The 25,514-nt window shown below is 36.5% G+C and overlaps 2 protein-coding genes across 4 annotated transcripts in view; both read right to left on the bottom strand.

Moving 5' to 3' along the window:
• VPS8 (VPS8 subunit of CORVET complex) overlaps positions 1-25,514 on the bottom strand; it is a 216,251-nt gene that overhangs the window by 17,917 nt on the left and 172,820 nt on the right. For all 3 annotated transcript variants that reach the window (XM_076003376.1, XM_076003373.1, XM_076003368.1), the window contains 3 exons: positions 23,731-23,900; positions 20,566-20,731; positions 5,122-5,175 (listed from right to left, as the gene is read on the bottom strand). In XM_076003376.1, coding sequence (XP_075859491.1) covers positions 5,122-5,175; positions 20,566-20,731; positions 23,731-23,900 — 390 coding nt within the window. The remainder of the gene's footprint in view (positions 1-5,121; positions 5,176-20,565; positions 20,732-23,730; positions 23,901-25,514) is intronic.
• On the bottom strand, positions 15,750-16,875 carry LOC105855743 (nucleophosmin-like). Its single transcript, XM_076003363.1, is given in 2 exon segments — positions 15,750-15,920; positions 15,923-16,875. Coding segments are annotated over 2 exon segments (891 nt in total). The 5' UTR covers positions 16,779-16,875; the 3' UTR covers positions 15,750-15,885.

The following is a 25,514-nucleotide window of genomic DNA, read 5'->3' on the forward strand; positions in this document are numbered from 1 at the left end:
AAAAAGAGTGAACCTGAGTGTAAATCATGGATTTTAGTTAATAATAATGTTTTAATATTGGCTCATCAATTGTTACAAATGTGCCAGATCAATGCAAGATGTTAACAACAGGGGAAACTGTGGGCGTGGGACAGGGAAAAGAAATATATGGGGACTCTGTACTTTCTGCTTAACTTTTCTATAAACCTAAAGTTACTGTATTCTAAAAAATATAGTCTATTAATTTAAAAAATCATTAAAGAAATCAAAATCCTTATTAACTGGAAACTGAATTTTAGTTAAGCCTCTCTCCTTCCCCCAAGCCCCTGAACTCTGATCCACCCTCAGCCAGAGCCAGAGCACACAGTCCCTCCTTAATGGCTCCATGTGAGAATTGGCTGACCACACAGAAAGACATTCCCGATCAACTGTCTGACCCCTCCACCCACACTTATTTTCTACCTTGTTAACTCTCCCTCTTCACAAAAGAAATTTCCTTTCTGCCTGAGCTTTGAGACCCTTGTAGATCTTAAGATTGGTGTGTTCTCCCAATTGCAATAGTCCCCTTCCCTCTATTGCAATAAATCTCCTCAATAAAGTCTCTCCTTACATAAGTCTAGATTGGTTTTTCTTTGATAGACAACATCTATTAATTCAGTTTGGATGTTAGGGTCTAACTACAATCACCCAGCACATCAGCGAACATGCACCTTGTCTGAGGTTAATACAACTGCAGACTCATAAGATGTCAATGCTCCAAGGGATCTGAAAATCAACCAGTCCAACCACTCACCCATCATAGGGGCTTTGGGCAACAGACATCGTGTCACTGATCAAATGATTCACTGTCACCACTGTTATAAAATTCTCATACCAAGCTGACATCTCCATCTCCACAGTGGCTACTCACAGGCACCAGTTCTGCCCTTTCAACTATTAAGAATGCCTGTGCTCTCCAGATCACTGCCCTTTAGGTGTCTGAAGGCTAGACCCCCAACTTCTTTACATCAGCATAAAAAGGCACCTGGCTTGCTAAGATCTTCAATGCTGCCTATGCAAAAACAAAGATCAGATCATGCCATTTGTTTTCTTTTCTTTATTTTTTTTGATCGGTAGAGGCATTGAAATCACATTTGGATATGTCCTACCAAGGCAAATACTCTAAGACACATCTACATCTATCAAAGGCTATCACTTTGTTGATTATGGGGGCTGGCATCTTTACAGGAAAGAGTTTATATACTGTATATATTTATACAATAAGTATTTCAAATCTAGAGCTTTTGTAAAGGATATAATTCAAGATGCTTGTGAAAAGATACATGCTGTGGAATGTGCCACATACTCTGACACGTGGCCTCAGAGTGGAACAGTGACAGTCTGAAAAGTGACTTCTATGTGACACACCTAAAGAAGTCCCAAGAAGTTAGCAGAGCCTTACAGAACACGACTCCTGTTTCCTTACACTTGAATCCAGCTCTTGGCAGGGCCAATACTGACAGCAGAGTCACCAAACACTTCCTTCAGTTATCGGTCAACAGAGACTCTTTGGCTAAATCAAGAACACTACTGCTTCCGTTGTGTTTCTTACACATGTCACTTTGGCAGAGACTGTTCAGACACTATTGCTGCATCCATCTGTCACTGCGACTTTGGGAAGAGAGACTATAGCTAAGGAGGAAAACCAGAATATTTACACAGATATACACACCCACACTATCATATACACACAAAAATATATACCTAACTAGGAAGTAATAATTAAGTGTTGAGTTTCATATTAATCTTCCTGTAAATCTCAGAGTAATGCTGATTCAGTAAGGAACTGACCATGCTGGAAATACAAGCCTGGGACAGCAATGATGTTTCATTTGTTTTTCCTGTAGGTATCTAGGCCAGAAACTTCTTTTTCCCCCTCACTTCCCTTACACAGTCACAAAGTCCCGTGGTATCTCTTTCATAAAGTGACTACTTTGTTCTACACTTAGGGACACAACAATAAACAAGACTGATGTGGTTCCTTCTCTCACGAGGCAATGGGAGATAGACATTAAGTAGAGAGGCAATCTCAACACATCAAGGTGAAGTGTAGGTAGGGACTAGTTCAGGGTGCGATGAAGGAAGGACACCTACTCAGACTTAGGAAGGGTGTCAGAAAGGTTTTCTTGGGGGAAAATAGCTAAGATTTGAATCTATCTCATATCTTCAGTCCATTAACATAGCCTAGAGTTAGGACCTTTTTTCTTGTCTGGACAACCGTCTTATTCTTCTTTGTCTTTCTACCTTTAATCTTACCTTTGATGGAAACCCTTATCTTTAAGATAAAAAGAAAACTTCACAGACTAGGGCTCTTTGTGATCTGGACCTCCATTTGTTTTTCACCAGACTTCGCCATGCCTTCATATTTAAGACATACAGAACCACACCCACTTCCTAAAATGTGCTGTAGTCACCCGTGTCTGCCCCGGATACCTTTTCCCTTACCTTTCAAGGCTAGATCAAGCTTTACTTGCTCTAAGAAGCCTTCCCAGACTCCATGGTTTGGGATGGCCACCTGCTATGATACATATTTTAAAGTGACTATATATACTATAAATCATATGCTAATAAGTCTGTGCTATTGAGTTTGGGCTTCAACTCAGGGGTAGCCAGAGGCTCTAATTAAGAATTCCCATTTCATGAGTGGCCAGCTAACATGAACTCCCAAAAGCAGCTATTAAGAGTGCTTCAGCTGTTCATATTTTGACTAATACCTAAGACTTTGCTCATAAGCTCAAAAAGCAGAATTTTTATTGTTAAAAAAATTTTATTGGCTTGTTAATCAACATGGTGAGTATTGGAAATTACTGATAAAATAACAGGTATTCAAGATATAAAGGTTGGATAAAATATTTTAGAGATACTTCCAACTCTTGCACAAAGAGGAAGTCAGTCTACACCTGACCACTTAGGAATGCTACCTGGGGCCACTTGTGAAGTCACTGGCTAGGAAGTTTCTGTTTGCCTGATGTTGATTACAAGAGTAACAGAATCCTGCTTCTATAATGTTGCCACACCTCTGACAGAGGTCAGACACCTAAAATGACAAAGAGCCGGGACATTATCAAGTTTGAAAAAATAGGTTTCAAGAACCTATTCTAAATGAGTATTTATTTAATAAATGCTTTTGAAAGCATTTATTAAAGTTAATAAATAAAGAACTTTATTAAAGTTCAAAATGACTTTTGAAAGTCATTTCAAAACAGGGCCTTTCCTCAGTGCTCTCATAGCACCCTGTGCACCTTCCATGGCATGTGTCAAGTTTTATGGTAATTGTCAGTTTACCTGTCTACCCTTCCCAATAAATGCTGAGGCCTTTGAGAACAAGGATAGTAGTTTTCATCTCAGTAGTCCACTGCTTAGCTAAGAATCTAGTATAAAGAAATACAGTCATCCCTTGGTATCTGTGGGACCTTCTGTGGATATCAAAATCCAGATGCTCAAGTTTCTTGTATATAATAGTATAATATTTGCATATAACCCACACATATCCTCCTATATACTAAATAATCTTTAGATTACTTAAAATACCTAATGCAATATAAATGCTATGTAAATAGTTGTTATGCTGTATTTTTTAATTTGTATTTTTATTGTTGCATTGTTATTTTTATTTTTTAGTATTTTCAATCTGTGGTTGGTTGAATCCACAGATGAAGAACCCACAAATAAGAAGGGTCAACTGTACTTGCTGAATGGACATAAATAGCATGATGAAGTGAGAGGACATCTGATTAAGAGTTATGACACCTGCATTTTAATACTAATGTCAACAACAGCTTGAGCACTTACTATGTGTCAAACCAGTGTTAGGCACTTTAACAGTATAGCATTTCATTTAATCTTCAGAACAATTCTGAGAGGTAGCATCACACAATTTTACACAGGAGGAAAAAGAGAGGTTAACTTATTCAAGGTCATCAGATAAATAAGTAGAAGAGTAAATCTCTGAACCCAAGTCTGGTTGTATCCAAAGCATATGTTTTTAATCACTATGTTAGAAGTGTGTCCCATAGCTAACACTGGAGATCTTAGACAAAAGAAAAACAATTGCTTCTGGATTTCACTTTCCTCATTTATTTACTGAGGGAGACCAAAATGAGTTAGGCTCATTCCAGCTCCTCACGTTACAGTGTGATGGTTCTAAGTAGCAATAATCATGCCTCAGTCTTGCCTACCCTTGCTGCCTTAAAAAGAGTAAAAGAGATTTTCATGTGCAGCATGTTATAGGTCTTTTCAGACAACATATTTTGTTTTTATTCTATTCTCTTTTGAAAAAGTCTCAGGGAATTTTGAAACAGAGAAAAGGGGCCCATTTTTGTCACCTGCTGTTAGTCAACAGAGCCAGCAAGTAGTTATTTTTGTTCTACAATCCTTCACTGACATGGATGCTGGCTGAAATTGTTCAAAAGGGCAAGGAAAAAAAAAACTCCACTTCAACTATCAGAGAAAGAAAAATGGTAAAAGAAAACAAGCAAAAATATCAATCTGTTGACCGTGTTTCGACTGCACTATTGCAGCTGGATAAAGAAAAGGATTTTAGTGGTTCTCTTGACATCACCTAAGCATTGCTCAGGTGAAAGACTAATACCCTACCTGTGCCACAAAGTTAACGGCTGGGAACTGAAGTGGCACAGATGAGAGGTCTATTCTACCAGTATTTATGGAGGACCTTCTTATTTGGTATGTGCTGAAATGTTAGTATAACAGGCCAGTTACTTAGGCACAGCTCTGTAGAGGTAAAGCACTTAATAAGAAAAACTATATAGCTTTCCTTCTTAGAATATCTTTCATCTGCTACCACTCACTGATAACAGGATGCCATGTCTGGTATAGAAGATGGGAATTCTAGAACAATTCTAGAACACTGAATTCTAGAACACTGGGAATTCGTTAGTTGCCAGGAGACTGATGCTAAAACCCAACTTGGCTTCTCTGGAAGAGCCAAGGAGTCCTGCTGACATATCATTAAAATATCCAATCGGAAAGAATCTTTGGCAGCACTAAGATGATTAAAAATCACTTCCATTTTGAGAAAATTATTCAAGAGAGGAGAATAAACACACAGAAGGAAGAACTTTTTTTTTTGTCTTTAAAACTCACCTTCTTAGCTGTAGGATCCCCTTTGGACTGATGATATGAAGGAGACATTTTTACCTGGAAAAAAGGGCAAACATTTTAATATCCTTTCAGTTATGGTCTAGTTTTATTTGATCCACATTCAAAATAATTCAACTAGAATTGGTGTAACTGAGATAAAACAGATGTTTCAGAGAAACAATTAATAGATTTTGTGTTAAGTCTCCTTGAAATTTTTCTGGAGATCAAAAAATCAATAGTCAGCCAAGATAAAAATATGAATAGGGTAAGAAAAGTGGAACAGATGGTCCAAATTGGTTTTTAATGAAATGGTGAGGAACTAATAGATACAGATTTTTCGTGATAATTAACTGAAGTAATAAATAATGGTGAGCAATTCTTGCAGAAGGCAACTCAAAGCATCCATTGTGATGTAATATTCCTTTTAAGCAAAGCATGCACAGAAGAGTTTGATAGCAATAGTGAAGGATCTAGAAAAAGTATCAGCCAAATCGTAATAAAAGGATGTTTAGTCCAAGGAAGAAATGACTGATGGTACAGGTATATTTTCAAATCTCTGAAGATAGAGATTGTCAGATTAGATAAATGAGAAAGACCCCAATTGCATGCCACCTACAAGAAACACACTTTATTTATAAAGGCTCAAATAGTTTAAAAGGAAAAGGATGGGAAAAACTATACCATGACAGCACCATATTTTGGAGCAAAGACTATTACTAGGGACAAAGAAGGTTATTTCATAATAAGGAAGGGGTCACTTCATCAGGAGGACATAACAATTTGAAATGTCTATGCACCTGAAACTTAAAAATACATGGTATAAAAACTCATAGAACTGTAAGGAGAAATACATTTTATAGTCAGAGAGTTCCACACCCTTCTCTAAATAAATGAGGAAAAAAAATAGACAAATAAGTAGAAAGGATATGGAAGATTTACACAACATAATCAACTAATTTGATCAGATGGACATTGACAGAAAAATTCACCCAACAAAAGCAGAATATATATTCTTTTCAAGTGCACAGAGACTAGATCTCTGGAAAAATTCCCAAATACTTGGAAACTAAGTAACATATTTTCAAATAATCCACAGATCAAAGGAGAAATCAAAAGTAAATTATTCTCATTTTGTATTATTTATTTTTTTTTTAGAAACAGGGGCTTGCTCTGTTACCCAGATTTGAGTGCAGTGGAACAATCACAGCTGACTGCAACCTTGAATTCCTAAGCTCAAGCAATTCTTCTGTCTCAGCCTCCCTAGTAGCTGGGACTACAGGTGTGCAATACTATGCCTTGTTAATTTTTAATTTTTGTAAAGATGGGGTCTCGCTATGTTACCCAGACTGATATTGGCCTGGCCTCAAGTGATCCTCCTGCCTCAGCCTCCCAAAGTCCTGGGATTGTAGGAATGAGCCACTGTGCCCAGCCCAAAAGTATATTAGTTCCTAGAAACACACACCTACCAAAACTGAATTCTGAAGAAACACAAAATCTGAATAGTTGTGAAACTAGTAAGGAAATTGAATCAGTAATCAAAAATTGCCTAAAAAAGGAAAGCCCCTATAGGACTAGATGGTTTCATGGGTGAATTCTACCAAATATTTAAAGAACAATTAATGTCAATCATTGTCAAATTCTTTCAAATAATTGAAGAGGAGGAAACACTTCCTAACTCATTCTATGTGGTCAGCATCATACCGATATCAAAGCCAAGACACTATTAATATAAGAAAACTACAGATTAACATCCCTTATGAATGTTGGTGCAAAAATACCTAACAAAATACTAGCAAATCAAATTCAGCAGCATATTTTATATACTATGACCAAGTGAGATTTATTCTGGAATATACGGATGTTTCAACATATGAAAATCAATGTAACATGCCATTAACAGAAAGAAGGAAAAAACTACATGATCATCTCAATTGGTACAGAAAAATCATTTGACAAAATTCAATACACTGCCGTGATAAAAATACCCAAGAGACTAGGATTAGGAGAGAAATACCTCAACATAATAAATGCCATATATGAAAAACCCACTAATATCATACTCAATGGTGAAAAACTGAAAGCTTTTCCTCTAAGATCAGAATAAGACAAAGATGCCTGCTTTCATCACTTCTATTCAACATAGTATTGAGAGTTCTAGCCTAAGCAATTAGGCAAGAAAAATAAATAAAGGATACTCAAATTGAAAAGGAAAAAGGAAAATTATCTCTGTTCATAGATGATATGATCTTATATATAGAACACCCTAAAGATTCCACACACACAAAAAAAAATTTGAACTAGTAAACAAATTCAGAAAAGTAGCAGGATATAAAATCAACACATGAAAATCAGCTATATTTCTATATACTGACAATGAATAACTGGAATAGAAAATTAAGGAAACAATCCCATTTACCACAGCATCAAAAGAAGAAAATACTTAGGAATAAACTTAACCAAGGAGGTGAAAGAACTGTGCACTGGAAAGGCAAACTGGACTTCATCAAAATTATAAAATTTTACACATTAAAGGACACTATCAACAGAGAAAAAAGGCAATCCATAGACTTGAGAAAAATGTTTGCAAATGACATATATGATAATGGATTTATATCGAGAATATATAGAGAACTCCTAAAATTCATCAGAAAAATAAACAACCTGATTAAAAAATGAGCAAAGGACTTGAACAGACCTTTTACAAAAGAAGATACACAGATGGCCAATAAACACATGAAAAGATGCTCAACATCATTAGTCATTCAGGAAACGCAAATTAAAACTACAATGAGATACCACCACACACATATCAGAATAGTTGAAACTAAAATGATGGACTATGCCAAGGATATGGAGGAACTGGAGCCCTCATATGTTGCTGGTAGGAAGGGAAAATGGTACAACCACTTTGGAAAACAGTTTGGCAGTTTCTTAAAATGATAAACAAACATGTGTCATATGAGTCAGACATTCTATTCCTAGGTATTTCCCAAATGAAATTAAAGTTTATGTCCATACCAAGACTTACATGCAAATCTTAATAAGAGCTTTGTCTTTAATAGTCAGAACTAGAAAAATTCAAATATCTACAATAGATAAATGCTAAATTATGGTATATTTATAAAATGAAACACTACTCAGCAGTAGCAAGGAATGAACTCTTGATACAATAATATGGATAAATCTCAAATAATTATGCTGAGTGAAAGAAGTCAGATAAAAAAGTATACATACTTTATAGTCCCATTTATCTAAAATTCTAGAAAATGCCAACTAATCTATTATGACAGAAAGATAATCAGTGGTTACTGGGGAACAAGAGGGAGGACTTGAGTCATTTTGGGTGGTGATGGATAGGGTCATTATCTCAATTGTGGTGATGGATTCATGGATTTATAGATATGTCAAATTTGTACACTTTATATATACAGTTTATATCAATTGTCAATAAAGCATTTAAAGAAATTTGTAGGATGTAGCTAAAAGAGTGGTTATAAAGAAGTTTATAGCTCTATATGCTATATTGAAAAATAAGAAAGATTTAAAATAAAGGACCTAAGTTTCCAATTTAAGAAACTACAAAGAGAAAATCAAAGTAAAACTAAACAGGAAAAAAGGAAATAATAAAGAGCAAAAACCAATGAAATAAAAATCAGACGGAAAAAATTAACAAAGCCAAAATTGATAAACTGCTATTAAGATTGATTAAAAAAGAGAATGTAAATTATCAATATCAAAAATTAGACAGGATACATTATATCATTTATAGACATTTAAAAAATAATAAGAGCCCTTTGTGAACAATTTTATGCCAATAAATTTGATAAATTAAATGATAAAGGACATATTCCTTAAAAACAGAATTTATGAAAATGGACCCAAGATAAAACAGAAAATATGAAGTCTTATGTGTATTACCATAAGACTTCATATTTTAGGAAGGAAAATATTTTATTAAGGAAATTAAATTCATATTTTATTAAGGAAATTAAATTTGTTATAAAATATTTTACACAGTGAAAATTCCTAGTCCACAGGCTTTCAGCAGTGAATTCTAGCAAATATTAAGTATATAAAGACTACCATATGAAACTAGAATACCAACTTATTAATTTAGAGGGGAAATGTAATTATTACTATAAGTAGTCCAATAGACACTAGATGCTATCTATCTAGAATGAGGTAGAAGATGTGTAAGAATTGGGTAAGCAATTATACTGAAGATTTCAAGCCTCTTCCAACTATAACAATCTAATTATAAGAGCCTACAGTACAAATGATAAAGATATTTCCTATCACTGTGGCATTGCTATTCAAGTAGAACCACACTACAGACCTTTTTGCTTTCATTCTCTGACTTTAAGAATAACTTCAGAAAAAACCTCAGTACAATGATCAAACTGCTGGCTGGCTGTCCAGACTGCCCTTTCAGATTTAGCAGGTCTGCAAAAATTAGACTTGACAGTCTTTGCTATAACATACCATGATACTAATACTCTGGAATTCATTCCAGATGTATGATGTAGCTTGCTAAAAATGATCCAATTTTAACTCCTGGTATGCTCTTTTTGAAAAAGGAGAAAATAGATTTTCAAAGCAAAGTAGATATTTAAGCTTAAAAAAATGACCTCATGAAAGAATCTGCAGACTTTTTAAAAACAAGCCAAGAACTAGATGTGGTGGTGGACAATTTATCTGAGAAGGCTGGTCTCCAGAGATTAAGTCAGAGACTGTTTGAAGTGGCAACAGAAACAGTTCAGCATCTCTCATGAAAGATCTTATTTTTTTATTTAACAGGATTCCTTCTGGAAATGCCTTAGGCAATGAAGCTTAAAGAGACACTTTAAATCCAGGTGAGCAGACACTAGATCTGGGGATATGGTATACTAAAGCTACTGGCTTTAATAATGTTGAACTTTTTGTGATCTTTGTTAATAAAAGGATTCCTGACTTAGAGAATCAATCTGACCTAAAGTTTAAAAACAATAGGAATACCTTTTTATTATCTTACTTAAAAAAAAAAAAAAAAACAACCTTAATTTTTCTGATTACAAAGGAATACATGTTCACTAATGGAAATTTAGAAAATATAAAAGAATAAACAAAGAAAATAAAAATCACTATCAAACCATACAGCAATAACTACTATTAACATTTGGAATCACACAGTTTTGTGATCTCTTTATGTTGCATGTGATGACCATTTACTTCACTGTATCAATACCCTTATACAATGTGGTTTTTCATGGCTACAAAGTGGTTCATTAATTGCTTAGACATACCATAACTCTGCAGTCAATCCTCAACCCCTGGGCTGCAGCCTAGTACTGGTCTGTGGCCTGTTAGCTGCTAGGAACCCAGTCCACACCCCCCTCCCCTGCATGCCACCCCTGCTGTGGAAAAATTGTCTTCCATGAAATTTAGGAACAGGGCTACACAATAGGAGTCAAGCAAGCTAAGCTTCATCTGTATTTACAGTCGCTCCCCATCCCTCGATCACTGCCTGAGCTCTGCCTCTCCTCCACCATCCCGCCATTCCCCATCCATGGAAAAGTTGTCTTACACGAAACTGGTCCCTGGTGCCAAAATGATACCAAAATGGTGCCAAAAAGGTTGGGGACCACTGCCATAAATGGTTCAACTAACAGTGGGCTATTGGGACACTTAGATTGTTTTCCATTTTTTTATTATTATTAAAAATGTTGTTTAAGAATCCTTATAGATAATCTGACACACAAGCTTGATTATTTCCATTGGACAGATTCTTGTAAGTTCCTGCTTAAAGGGTGTAAACATTTAAAAATACATATTGCTAATTTTTATGTCAAGTAAAATGGGTCCAAAAACCCTTTTCCTATAATTCTGAAATCCAAAAGGATTGTTTTTTTAAAAAAATTTGGAACCAGAAGTCATCTGGCAGCAGAAGCTGATCTGAATAAAAGTAAAGCTACTCATAGTCTTTATTTATATAAGCATTTGATTATGGGAGGATGCTCTAGTCCACATTGGGAAGGTTATATAATGTACAATAGATGTACCATATTACCTTTCTTTTAGCATTTTAACGACATCATTTTATTGTCTTCTGCCCTCGATTTTTTTTAAAATGAGAAGTCAGCCATCACCCTTATTGTTGTCCTATCTTTGGTTCCTTTTAAGATTTCTTGTTTATCTTTGGTTTCAGCAGTTTAACTATGACTATGATATGTCTAGGTATGGTTTCCTTTATATTTATCCTTCCAAAGGTTTGCTGAGCTTTTTGGATCTATGGCTGATTTTTTTTTCACCGAATTTGGTAAAATTTCAGACATTATTAGGTCAAACTTCCCTAGTTCCTATCCTCTCTTTCTCTTTATGTTCCACACACATATATATATATATATACCTATTATATATATTTTAAATTTGATATATAGAAATATGCTAGACTTCTTGATATTGTTTCACAGATCACCAAGAGCTCTCTTCACTTTTTTCCAATGCTTTTTGCCTGTGTTTCAGTTACAATTATTTCTATTGAACTGTCCTCAAATTTACTGATAAAATTTTTTTCTCAATGTTAAAAATGCTATTGATATCTAATAAAATTTTAATTTTAGATATGTTTTTTAGCTGTAGAATTTACACTTGGTTTTATTTAATAGTTTCCATTTCTGTGCTGAGATTTCCCCCATGCGTTCAGTCATTCTGCTGATCTTTTCCTCTAAATCCTTTAACATATTTATAATTTCTAACTTAAGGTTGGGCGTGGTGGCTCATGCCTATAATCCTAGCACTCTGGGAGGCTGAGGCGGGTGGATTACTCGAGGTGAGGAGTTCAAAACCAGCCTGAGCGAGACCCCGTCTCTACTAAAAATAGAAAGAAATTAATTGACCAACTAAAAATATACATACAAAAAATTAGCCAGGCATGATGGTGCATGCCTGTAGTCCCAGCTACTCGGGAGGCTGAGGCAGGAGGATTGCTTGAGCCCGGGAGTTTGAGGTTGCTGTGAGCTAGGCTGATGCCACGGCACTCACTCTAGCCTGGGCAACAAAGTGAGACTCTGTCTCTAAAAAAAATAAAAATAAAAATAAAAATAATTTCTAACTTAAAGTCTTTAACTATCAACTCCAACATCTGGGTGCATTAATAGCTCTGTTTCTATGGTTGCCTTTTCTCTTGATTATAGGTTACATTTTCCTTCTTCTGCCTATTGATCCCATGATAGTTTGGGCTTTGGCTGTTAGAGAGGATTTATTTTGCTTTGCCCTTAATCTTGGGAAAGCCCTTACTCCTTAACTATGGCCCTGTGTGGTTTCAACACAAAATTTAAGGTATTTATTAATCCCTCTAACATAGCAGCATTTACATTCAAAACTCAGTACCACACAGCTGCTGAAATCTTTGCTCAGTTTCTTAGTTTTCCTAATGCTGCTTTCTGCTGGGTTTCTTGAAGCACTGTTTATATGCAGTTTGGAAACCTGTAAAGAAAATTTCAGGATCCCTCTTCTGTGATACCCTCCTTTCGGAGATTTCCCCCCTCAATTTAGAGCTGCTTTAGTAGCCCTGAGCTTTCACCTCTCTTTCTTCATCCCAGTAAGAATGTTACTTTCTATTTAAGCTCTTTCCACCAGTACTCCAAGGCAAACCAAGAAGTACCCTAGGGAAAAGCTAGTTAAATGTAGAGCTCCTCCAGTTTGCTTCCCTTCTTTCAAAATTTATATTCCCTAGGAGTTCTGCCTGCTTCCAGTTGTTTTCCAAACAATACTTTTTTGTTCTTCATATTTTGCCTAGATCTTATGATTGTTATTGGCAGAAGTGTTCATTCAATATAGGCTACTCTGCCATTACGGGAACTGGAACTCTGTTACATTTCTTTAAATATTTTTTCTGTACTCCCTCTACCCCTTCTTCTAGGACTCCAACAAGATGTACATTTGATCATCTGAAGTTGTTCCAGAGTTCTCTGATGACCTATTCATTTCGTTTCAGTCTTTTTTCTCTGTGTTTGATTTGGGATAGTTTCTACTGCTACATAGTTAAGTTCACTAATCATTTCTCCTGCCATGCCCATTCTGCTATTAGTCTCATCTAGTGAATGCTTCATCTCAGACACTGCAGTTTTAATCTCTACGTGTTCTATTGGCTCTAACTTCAATATCTCTATTTAACATGTTCAATCTTTCCTCTAGCTTCTGGAACATTAGAATACAATTATAATAACTTTAAATGTCCTTGTCTGCTAATTCTATCATTTGTGTCATTGCTGGGTCAGTTTTAATGGACTGATTTTTTTCCTCCTTATTATGACCTGTATTTTCCTGCTTCTTTTCATGCCTGATAATTTTTGGTCAAATGTCAGACACTGTGAATTCTACCTTGTTGAGTATCAGATAATTTTATAATTCTTGGTATATTCTTGAGCTTTGTTCTGGGAAGTGGTTAAAATACTTGGAAATAGTTTGATCTTTTTATGTTTTGGTTTTAAGCTTTGCTAGGTGGGATCAAAGCAGCAGTTAGTCCAGGGTTAATTTTTTCCACGCTACTGAGGCTAAGACTTTATTCAGCACTCTCAATACTGCCTTGTGAATTATAAAGCTTTCCAAGCTGGCCGGTGGGTACAGGTTTTATTCCTGGCTTTATGTGAGTTTGGGATGCTGTCCCATCTAGTCCTTTTATGTGGCACTTTTTTACCTCAAGTCATTTCCTCATACAAATCGGTGAGTACTTGACTGAATAGTCAAAGTTGTCTTCTGCAGCTCTCTGGAGCTCTCATTCTCTGTGGCTCTCTTTTCTAATACTCTGTCCTATGAACTCTAGCTACCTTGGCTTCTGTAGACTCTTAGCTCTGTCTCCTTGATTCAGAGAGACAGATAAGTTCTGCCTCTCTCAATAGTGGCTTGGAAACATCTTCTAGGCAGTAATTTAGGGGCAATCCTAGCATTTATGTCATTTGTTTCTTGTCTTTCAGAGAGTTGCTATTTTTCACTAACTGACTTCCAATGTTTTAAGAAGCATTATTTTATATATTTTGTCCATTTCCCCTTAAGAAATTCCAAATGTATCTTGTCCAGAAGTGGAATTCCCTGCATTGCCTTTATAAAATCCAAAAAATTCTGAATTCTGAACATATCTGGCCACAGTGACTTAGAAAAGGGATTGTGAACTTGTACAAATATGCATTCATACTAGTAGTGCAAAAAAGTATCTGTCTCCTCATGTCCTTATCAGTATAAATGCATATGTATTTTTTTTTTAGCCAGTCAAATTTAGCAGTGGGGGGGTTGAATACCAACTTTAGTGACACTAATGTTAATAAGTTCTGATAACCCACTACATTGGACCAGCCTATGCATACGTATTTTTAATGTGTGCCAATTTAATTCTAAATTTTAATTTTTAAAAATTTCCCAGTTTAATAAGTAAAAAAAAAAGGCATCATATTGCTGTTTTAACTTACATTTTTTTGATCACTGGTAAAATTTAATATCTTTTCACATTTTACTGGACAACGGAATTTTTTTATGTCCTAATCTCATACTTCTATCAAAGCCTTAGTGTTACATACAGATTGAAGACACTTTTGTGGTATCACTGTCATCCTTAGGTCTCTTGGACACAACCTTTTTCTGTATCAAAGGGAGATGTACAAATTTACAGAACTATAAGAGTCTGGTTGTTACACAACTCTGGAAAAGAGGTGAGGACTGGGCTGGTAATACAGATGTGGCTGTCCATCCATTTCCAACACTCACAATCACTGAGTCATACCATCTCCTTTGTGTTAAACCAGGGGTCCTCAAACTTTTTAAACAGGGGGCCAGCTCACTGTCCCTCAGATTGTTGGAGGGCTGGAGTATAGTTAAAAAAAAAAAAAACTATGAACAAATTCCTATGCACACTGCACATGTCTTAGTTTGAAGTACAAAAACAAACGGGCAAAAACACCCGCATGTGGCCCACGGGCCATAGTTTGAGGACGCCTGTAACCCTTCAATGTTTCCAAAAAATAAAAACAAAGCTCTTTACCAGGGTCTATAGGCTACTCCGGCCCTGCCTACTTACTTCTTTAACCTCATTCCTTGCCATTTTCCCTTTTAGACATTATGTTCCAGTTACTGATCTTTTTTCAGCTCCTTGAACACGTCATTGCCTCCTCCGATCCTTTTTGCTTGCTGTTCACTGTTCTCTCTCTCCTGAAGTGTTTTTCACACGCCTGGTGTATCTTCTTACCCTTTCAGTCTTGGCTTAAATGTTGTCTCTGCAGATAGATCTTTTCCGACCACTCAATCCAAAGGAGGCTTCCCTCATGTTATTCTCCCCACAACATTCTATTCTTTCCTCTCATATCAATTATGTACCTATCTCAATATGAAACTATATATTTGATATAATGCTTCTTTATTTAATTTTTGTCTAGCTCCCTTACTAGATGGTAAACTACTTGATGGTGGGAACTATGATTTTTTTTTTTTTTACTTTATTAAAATACTGGGTTTATTTCACATGTATATTTTTGTCTCCCCACCATTTCCACGTCTGACCACTGCTACTACTATGTCCTATCATAACATTCCATATATACTTAAAACCAAGCAAAGGGTGGAGTTCCATCTTTAAAAACTAAACAGGCATTTTGGACAACACATTCTTGGCAATGGAACCTGGACAACATTTATCAAACACGGTAGGGAAAGTTCTCACTCTGCATTATAAAAAGGACAGCCAGATATCAACTGTTACAGAAATGAAATAAGACGGAAAATTTTAACAAATTGTTTAAACTATTTTCTTAAAGAGACTTCCTCCACTGCCAGAGATCTTGAATAGCCTCCTGGTCAGTCATCCGAAAGCAGTTCTTCACATAATTGATGAACTTCGCTTCCACTTTGGGAAGAGAACCACCCTTTTCTATACTTGCTTGCATTTTTGCCTTAATGTCTTCTACAGAACTAGGTCCTTTTGGTGTTTTAGGAGTTTTTTCCTGTTTTTTGAAGGATTCTTGACCCTTTGATCTTGGTGTTGATGGTTTTGAGTCTTTTCCATTCTGGTTTGATTTCTGTGCATTTTTGGCTGGAGTGTCTCATACAGATTTCTTCACTGGAGCTTTTTCTTCAGTTTCCTCATCATCAAACTCATCATCATCATCATCATCTACATCATCATCATCATCTTCTTCATCATCATCATCTTCATCAGCAGCAAGTTTTACTTTTTTCTGTGGAACCTTGCTACCACCTCCAGGAGCAGATCGCTTCCCAGATATACTTAAGAGTTTCACATCCTCCTCCTCTTCATCTTCTGACTCTGCATCTTCTTCCACAGCTACTAAGTGCTGTCCACTAATATGCACAGGCCCTGAACCACACTTCAACCGTAAGACCACCGGTGGTGTTATTTCAAAGCCCCCAAGGGAAACCGTTGGCTGTACAGACATTTTCAAAGTTGCCAGTGTTACTTTAATTGGACTGCCTTCATAATTCATTGCCTCTGCTTCAACAATGTGCAATTCATCCTTTGCACCAGCCCCTAAACTGACCGTTCTTAAAGATAACTGGTGCTCATTTTCATCATTATCCACCTTAAAGTGATAATCTTTGTCGGCCTTTAGTTCACAACCGAAAAGATAGTTCTGGGGCCTCAGGGGGCTCATGTCCATGTCCATCGAATCTTCCATGGGGTGGTGGCACGCACTTAAGTAGGAGAGAAGGTGGACGGAGATACACAACTACTGCTCCAAAGAACAGCCGCGCAGGACGGAATCATACCCTTTTTTTTTTTTTTTTTTTGTCATCAACGTATATTTGTACCTAGAGGAGTATTTGGCCCAAGCAAGGCATATTGACTGAAGTAATGAATCACTAAGTACTAGAGTATAATAGCAAGATTATTGGAAAATGGGCAAAAGTCTCCTCAAAAAGTTTCATTTATATTAGGATCATTGCTCATCTCTATGCACTTCTGAGACATATTAATCTTCATATAACTTATAAGTTTAATTTTGAAGATATCCTTTTGAGAAATGGTGCTATTGCCAAACACTAAAATCTCACTGTTTCATATTTAATTTGAATAAAACCTGTTTAAAACAGGAAGCTAACACTCTTTAAAAATGGACGAATGAAAACAAGGCATTAAAACCAGTGTTCCTATTTCATTAAATGGAATATAAAGCAAATCTGCAATTTACAGTGTGAGTTAACAATAAATAAGCAATGTCCAATGATTCCCAGAAATTTATACCCAGTGAACATAAATAAATATCATTTACTGAATAATTACCTGGAAGTTGTAAATATTTCCCTCTGATATTGTTTATAGATTTACCCCAAAAGTCAAAACATTTTCTTAGACAACTCTAAAAATCAAGAAATAAAACCAATTCTAAGTACAGGGGGGAAAATCAGCTTATTTCATTTAATTTTCTCCTTTTGTGATTATTGAAGGATTAGTGGGCAGCTGTATGTGTATTTCCAGTTGCTTTCCTCCTCAGATATTTAGCTCTTGGTGGAAAATAAGAGCCTCTGATATCTAATGTTCTTGGCTCCTACCAATAGGGGCTGATTTCAAGCAATACATTATAAAACTCCCAATGAGTGTCTAAATGCTCTTGTTTTTTGAAGTTTTAAAAGGAATAACAACTTGAATGTTCTAGAATAAAGTGTTATTTACCCCCAGTCTCATGAACTCCAAACCCGGTTAATAATATAATAATGTTTAAACTAAACCTAGTAAATCTTAAGTTTGTTTTTTGAATTTATATCAAATTGCCTATTGACCAACAATTACTATTTTTAAAAGAATTAATAGGAAGCTAATTTTTTCTAATGCTAATCAGTGCCAATGAAGATGGTTATTTGCTACTACAAATTTAATGAAGGAATAATTCAAGGTAAAATTTAAATTATTTGATAAAAGTAATATAAGTAAATAACATCTGTTGAGAAAATATAATAAAATGATGAGTACCCAGCTGAAATTGGTTTCTATGTACTTCATCTGTGAGTAATATATAGAGAAATCAAAAAAAGAATCAGATAGACTTACAAGGTCTATTCTATAGACCTGAAGGATTCAGACTGAGCTGCTGTAGGCCTGGGGGGAGAGGGGTTAAGGGAGAAGATAAGGAAAGAAAGGAATTTGGGTCATTTCTCCTATTAATGAAGAATAAAAGTATTTATTCTAGAGGAAAGTAGGCTTTCTGGGAAATAACTCCCATTGTGTCTGTGTAAACTTGTTGGTAAGCAACTAATATGTCTGAGTTATTGGTTGTATATACTGAGGATTATGAAAAAAGAAGTGAGATAGGAGAGGCAAGAAGAAAGACTTTATCTGCCAGGACCACATTTTTGAGGATAACTTGTTGCATCTTGTTAAGAGTCAGAAATTGAATAAGTAAAAATCAATTATTACAAGTCATGGGAAAAGATGAAAGAAAAAGCTAATTGGTAGAAGGATCACATAACAAAGGCAGTGAGAAAGTTCAAATGCATTCACTGTTTACAGTAACAGGTGGAAGCTGACTGGAAGTTTCCACTTGATTTCTGAGTCACTGGGACCCTCACTTGTGCTACCCTCCAGGCATTGCATTGTAACTTAACCAGGGCTGATAGATATTCAAAGGAAATTAACAGAACAAAGTAAAACTTTCATGTAACTAATAAAAGTCATCATAGTATAGAATTAGTATTTTCATTTAAAATTTTCTCATAATTGGAAATGTGAATGGTTCGCACAATGCTGAGAACTCTTAATTAGCATTGCCATATGGTATTAAATATTTTAAAAATTTGGTTTCAATTAAGTCAGAATGATAAAAATAGAACAGGCTGGAGGCAGGAAAACTGGGGCAGTGATGGTCCTACACGACTGAGTTCAAATACTGGTCCTCCCTCTCTGAGCTACAGATAGTTCCTTCAGCTGTAAAATAAGGAATATATCACCTTCATAAACTTGATAAGCTTGGTGTGAAGACATAACATAAAAACATCTAATGCGGCCGGGCGCTGTGGCTCACGCCTGTAATCCTAGCTCTTGGGAGGCCGAGGCGGGCGGATTGCTCAAGGTCAGGAGTTCAAAACCAGCCTGAGCGAGACCCCGTCTCTACTATAAATAGAAAGGAATTAATTGGCCAACTGATATATATATAAAAAATTAGCCGGGCATGGTGGCGCATGCCTGTAGTCCCAGCTACCCGGGAGGCTGAGGCAGAAGGATCACTCGAGCCCAGGAGATTGAGGTTGCTGTGAGCTAGGCTGACGCCACGGCACTCACTCTAGCCCGGGCAACAAAGTGAGACTCTGTCTCAAAAAAAAAAAAAAAAAAAAAAAAAAAAAAAAAAAAAACATCTAATGCATGTATATAATAAATTTCATTTCCTCTTCATTAGGTTACCAACCCACTAGATCTTTTTATAATATCTATACAAGAAAATCAAGGGAGACAGAACTAAAGGGAAAGTTAAGAAAAAACCAAAATAGTTCTCGTTTTAGCTTGTATACCATTATTCAGAAGCATCTAGATTTGATCTTACTGGAGTTTCCTAAACAATGAAAAAGCCAGAACATCTCCCCTGTCTGGCAGAACAGTATAACCTCATAAACAAAGCTGCTGTTGACATTTGGATTCAACTATATGTCAGTGACATACAGATTTCCCCTTTCTACATGCTCTGACAGAAGGTAGGAGGAAAGTCAGTGAAACAGATTATTGTCTTTCTTCACTGCAAGAGGTGTGGGTATGTGGGAAGAGGGCAACCACCCTACAGGATAGGGTGGCACAAAGGAAGGAGCAGGAAGTAGCAAATGTGATACCACTTCAAAGAGAAAGTACAGCTGAGGACAGCACAAGGGTCAAGTGATAACCCTAGTAACTTCTTCTCCACATTGAACCCCTCACGTTGTCAAGTTTTGCTCTCCCAAAAGTTATTAAACAGTAGAGTTCAAACTCTGCTTTAAAAAGGTTGTAAAATAAATAAAAATTATTGTCTAGTCCATTAGTCATACACCAAAGGCAATGAAAAGCCTCTCAAAGGAACAGTATTCCATCAGGTTCTTTGAAAAAAGTAACCCCACTGAGAAAACCATGTACGCAACATCCGAGTCTGTACCTTGTCCATCATCAGCCCTGCTTCACAGTGGTAAGTACTTGCAAGAACTCACTTGTGCTTGCTGACCTGTTATTCTGTCAAAGGTTCTTAAAAGCAGCCTCACGTGTGCATACCCCCCTATCTGTTCAACTAAAGAGCAGAAAATGTCTTGTTACTTTCAAATCATGTTTTTCAGTGCTGAGCAGAGAGGAAAGGCTCTTCAAACACTAAATGGGACTGAACAGAAGATTTCATGCACTCAATAGCCATCAGGAAACCCTGTCGAGCTCTATAGGACCTGAAGAGAATGAGGGCAAGCATAAATGACATTGGTAAGAAAAGACTATCTCCATCTTGCCATGAAAACAAGTCTTACCTGTGATGGGGTTATCCTTCCCTTTTTAATTTCAGATGAATTCTCACTTAGTTTTCCTACTTTGTTACTTGAGCTGCACTTGTAGCATGTCCATCTTGTTTGGCCCTCAATTTCTGTGGTACATTCTTTGTTTTGTAGACAGAATGAGTGATACAAATGGCCACAGCTGCAAAACGAAGGCAACCAATTTGCACTTTTCATTATCATAAAATCCATAAACATAAGCTATGATAACAGTGTACTTATAAGCAATAAAGATTTCTAATAAGCTGGAATGAACTGATGGTTGTACGGGGTAAGACATAAGAAAGGAAATGTACTTGTTGTTGTCTTCTCTTTAAAAATCTAGATTGACATATTTGTATACTTAAGTTGTGAGTAGGAACAGAATCACAGTTCTCTGATACAAACCACCTGGAGGATGAGAAGAACTTCTGTTCATTTCTCAAACTATGAAATTCTGACAGTCTTTTTAGATAGTTTGAGAAAAAAGGAGTTGGGAAAAATCACAATTACATAAGTGGCTTGATAATAACGAGTGATCTGCCTCATTAAATTCAAGGCAAGGGCTGTGATTTGATTAAACATTTACAAGAATGTCTTTGCTATGGTAAATCCTTACATTATGCCTGTGAAGAAATTCCCTACTGATTACACTAAATTACCAAATAAGCCTCCTAGAAGTTGAGTATTGAGTGTGATTCTCAGTCATCTTAACTGATTTCTCCTCATTTCTCCAACCTGAAATATTGGATCACCTCAGAAGTAAATTCTTTTCTATAGTCTTTATACTCTTTTTCTTCCCTTTCTCTTTCTATATATAAACTTTCTCTTCTATACTCTTTTATAACTAGCCTTACTCCTTTAGTGATTACTTACAGGTTTCATAGCTTTAAAATACAACCTATTCCTGATGACTACCCAATTTATACTTTTGGCCCGGACTTCTCACTCTAAACTCCCTCTCTCTCTTTCTCTCTCTTCAAGAACTCTGTCTACTTTGGATATCTAGTAGGCACCTTAAATTTAACATGTCTAAAACCAAACTTCTGATTTCCATTCCACTCCACCCCACTGCATGCTCTCATCTAACCTTTCCCATCTCAATAAATGGCAACTACAGTCTTGTAGTTTCTAAGGCCAAAAACTCTGGAGCCATCCTTGACTAGTCTCTACCACACCCCACACCCAATCTATAAACAAATCCTGTCAGCTCTCTATCAGAATATATCCAGATTCTTACTGCTTCTTCCTTCATTACTATTACCCAGGGCCCTCTCTCACATGGCTCCTGCAATAGCCTAAGTGGTCAGTTGGCTTACACAGCAGTCACAGTGGTTCTTAAGACATAGGTCAGATCATGTCACCCCTATCCTCAAAACCATCCAATGGCTTCTCATTTTAGAAAGAGTCTAACTCTTTATAAAGACCCAGTTCCTACATGATTTGGCTGGCCTCTGATCTTCCTCTGAAGTCCTCTTTCCTCATCTTCCCTTGCTTCTTTCTGCTCAGACACCTCTAGCCTGCCCCCTCACTGCTCCTTAGGCATGCAAAGAACGCTCTTGCTTCCTGGTCTAGCACTTGCTGACCCTCCTCCTGGGGCACTGTCTTCTGATATGCACAGCTACTTTTTAGGTCTCTTACTGAAATGTCACTTAAGCAGTGAGGCTTTCCCTGCCTACTCTTTATAAATCAGTAGCTCCCAACATTCTCTTTCCTCTATACCATGTTTTACTTTTATTCATGTAATTGTATTTTTATTAATTTTAAAATTGTCTGTTCATAAGTCACTTTAACAGTGAGTCTTTCCCTGACCACTCTATAATATTTCTATCTCCCCCCAAGACTCTCTCTCTTAACATGTTTTTTTTCCCATAGTAATTACTACTATATGGTATTTCACTTATTTGCTTGTTTATTATATGCCACTGCCACTAGAATGTAAACTCCCTGAGGGCAGATTCTATGTTTTTGTTCATTCTGTATCCTATGCCTTTGTCTGCTTTGTCAAAGATTAGATGGCTATATGAGGATGGTTTTATATCAGGATTCTCTGTATCCTATGCCTTTGAACAGTAACTGGCATACAGCAGGTGCTCAATAAATATTTGTTGAATGAATGGGTTCTTTATGTGATGGGAACTACTCCCCCCACACCCACCAAATCTACCAATCTTCCTGCATAGCTAACACTTACACAGTGCTCACTCATATCAGGCACTGTTATAAGTGCCTTACATAAATTATCTTGTTTAATCTTCATGAAATCCTAGAGATAGTTACTATCATCACAATGTACAGATGAGGAAACTAAGATATAAAGAGGTTAAATAACTTGTCCAAAGTCTCTCATCTGGCATGTTGCAAAGTCAAGATGTGAACTCAAGAAGTTTGGTTCTGAGTCCATATTAGGCTGCTTCTCTCCATGTATTATGGATGAGCTGCCTTTGCTCCTGAGACCAACCCCTTCACTTCTGCATGAGACCGCTTCTCTCTTTGCACTGTGGCTTAAACATCATTTATATGCTGATGATTTTGAGATTTACATTTCCAATGCTCACACGTCTCTAGATTTCTGACTAGAATATCTGTCTACCTGGGATCCCTGCTCAGATGTCTAATAGCCACCTCAAACCTAACATGTACAAGATAAAACTCTTGACTTCCAGCTCCTTATACGCATTCCTCCTCATCTTAGACAATGAGACCACGTTCACCCAGCTGCTCAGGCCAAAGATCTCATTTTTCCTTCATGCTCCATATCTGTTACCCCAGCAAGTTAGCCCTAGCCTTAAAATATATTTGGAATCCAAACACCTCTCAGCACCTTCACTCCTACCTAATTCTGCTAAAATGTCACTTCCTTAGAGATGTCTTCCCTCATTAAATAGACTCTTACCCTGAACACTTCATCCTTCCATCCCTTTGCCCCATGTTTCATTTTTCTTCATAGCTCTTATTTCTCTGCACCGATTTGTTTCCTGAGTACCCTAACCTCCACCCCTCCCCATTCCCGCACAGATTGTAAGGTCTGTTAGGGCAGGAACCTGCCTGTTATGTTCACTGCTAGAATGGCTGACTGGCTGTGTATCCACGTGTATTCCTGCTCGGTGACGCCACGTATGCACACACACCATACATGCAACATTTCCTTCCCCCTCTTACCTAAACACAATAATTTCATCAGCCATTTCCTGGCGTCTCTTGTACTGCTGCAAACATATAGAGCAGTAATCCTGTTTGGGATTCAGTCCTCTAGTGACTGAAGCTCTAAGGTTACACAAAGACCAATGGAGATCTTGGTTTAGAAGGCTAGTTGTTGTTTCCAGCAGAGTCTATGAAAGACCAAAACAGAAAACAAACAACCAAAGGTTATAAAATGAAAGAGATAGAGAAGATGCATGGGGAATAACACTTATTTAGTTTTCAACTACAAACAACTGAAACTAAAACACATTATAAAGGCATAAAGTTGATGAAAGAAACAAACATCAAAACCTCCAAACCCAAGCAGTTAATATTAATGTGCACAGTAATGATGAGTATACATATTATTAAGATTCTTAAGTCTGTCACTAGTTACTACTGAGAAATGTGTGTTCTCCCATTCTGTGGTTTAATTCAGTATTGATGGCTTTCAAATGACTAGATAAGGCTAAATCTATTTATTTATTGCATTTATATAATAACTTCTCTTTTTTTTTTTTTTTTTTTTTTTTGAGACATAGTCTCACTCTGTTGCTCGGGCTAGAGTGCTTGGTATCAGCCTAGCTCACAGCAACCTCAAACTCCTGGACTCAAGCAATCCTACTGCCTCAGCCTCCTGAGTAGCTGGGACTACAGGCATGTGCCACCATGCCTGGCTAATTTTTTCCATATATTTTTAGTTTTCCAGCTGATTTCTCTCTATATTTTTAGTAAAGACAAGGTCTTACACTTGTTCAGGTTGGTCTTGAACAGCTGAGCTCAAACTATCTGGCCACTTCAGTCTCCCAGAGTGCTAGGATTATAGGCGTGAGCCACTACGCCCGGCCATAACTTCTCTTTTTGAACAGCTCAGAGTGTTATAACAAAAAAATACAACCAAATCTGGATCCCTGATTTTTTACTGAAATTGCATTTATGGCAATGTTTCAAATAACCCTTCACTGGAAAAGCTAATGGCCATTACTCAGTTTTCATCTGTCTTGGGCAGAGAGATCACATTTTCTTGATCAGCACTTATAAGTCATTTGAATCTATTCAAGACTGTGACATCTGTCATTAAGTCACATAAAAACATTTTTAGAGATATCACATTAAGTCATTTTAAGGCTCTCTGTGCTTATAAAGTATTGCTTTCATACTATAACTAATTCTCAACACTCATATATATCATTTGGCTATGGAGTTGGGCTCTTTTCTGTCAGTCCCAAAGGGTAAGATAGGGCTAGGTGCAGTCCACTTTCCTTTCTATACAGCTTAGCTATTAAATTTGCCTGTAATGCAAAACTAATTGTTTATTCTATTTTTTCCCAATCAAGGCATCTTTTTCTCCTCTTCCATAAGTCCAAAATTGGCAAAAATGTTCTGCCTTGCATTCAGCTTTACTTCTGCTAGCCTGGAATGTGTGCCTGCAGGAGTATCAAGCTTCACTGGGCTCTGTTTAGCCAAACTGCAATTCTTACAACACTCTAGGAAAAGCTCAGTCACCCAGATTTTTCTTCTTCTTCTCTCAGACTCTTTAAAAAGCAGACATTATATCTAATGTGTCTAAATGGCACTTTTCCTAGGTGGTTTCATGAGTCACTTTGAAGTACACTAAGAAAAAAATCTTAAATCTCTTATTGAGAATTAAAGTTATAGGTAATTTTAAGTTAAGGAAAGAGTGATGACCATTTATGCATTAGTGGCAAACATATGTTACAGAGCATTTAAAAGAACACTCATTTAATTTTATTTTGCAATTT

This window comes from Microcebus murinus, chromosome 1 (assembly GCF_040939455.1).
Source record: "Microcebus murinus isolate Inina chromosome 1, M.murinus_Inina_mat1.0, whole genome shotgun sequence".
In the NCBI taxonomy this organism is placed as follows: domain Eukaryota; kingdom Metazoa; phylum Chordata; class Mammalia; order Primates; family Cheirogaleidae; genus Microcebus; species Microcebus murinus.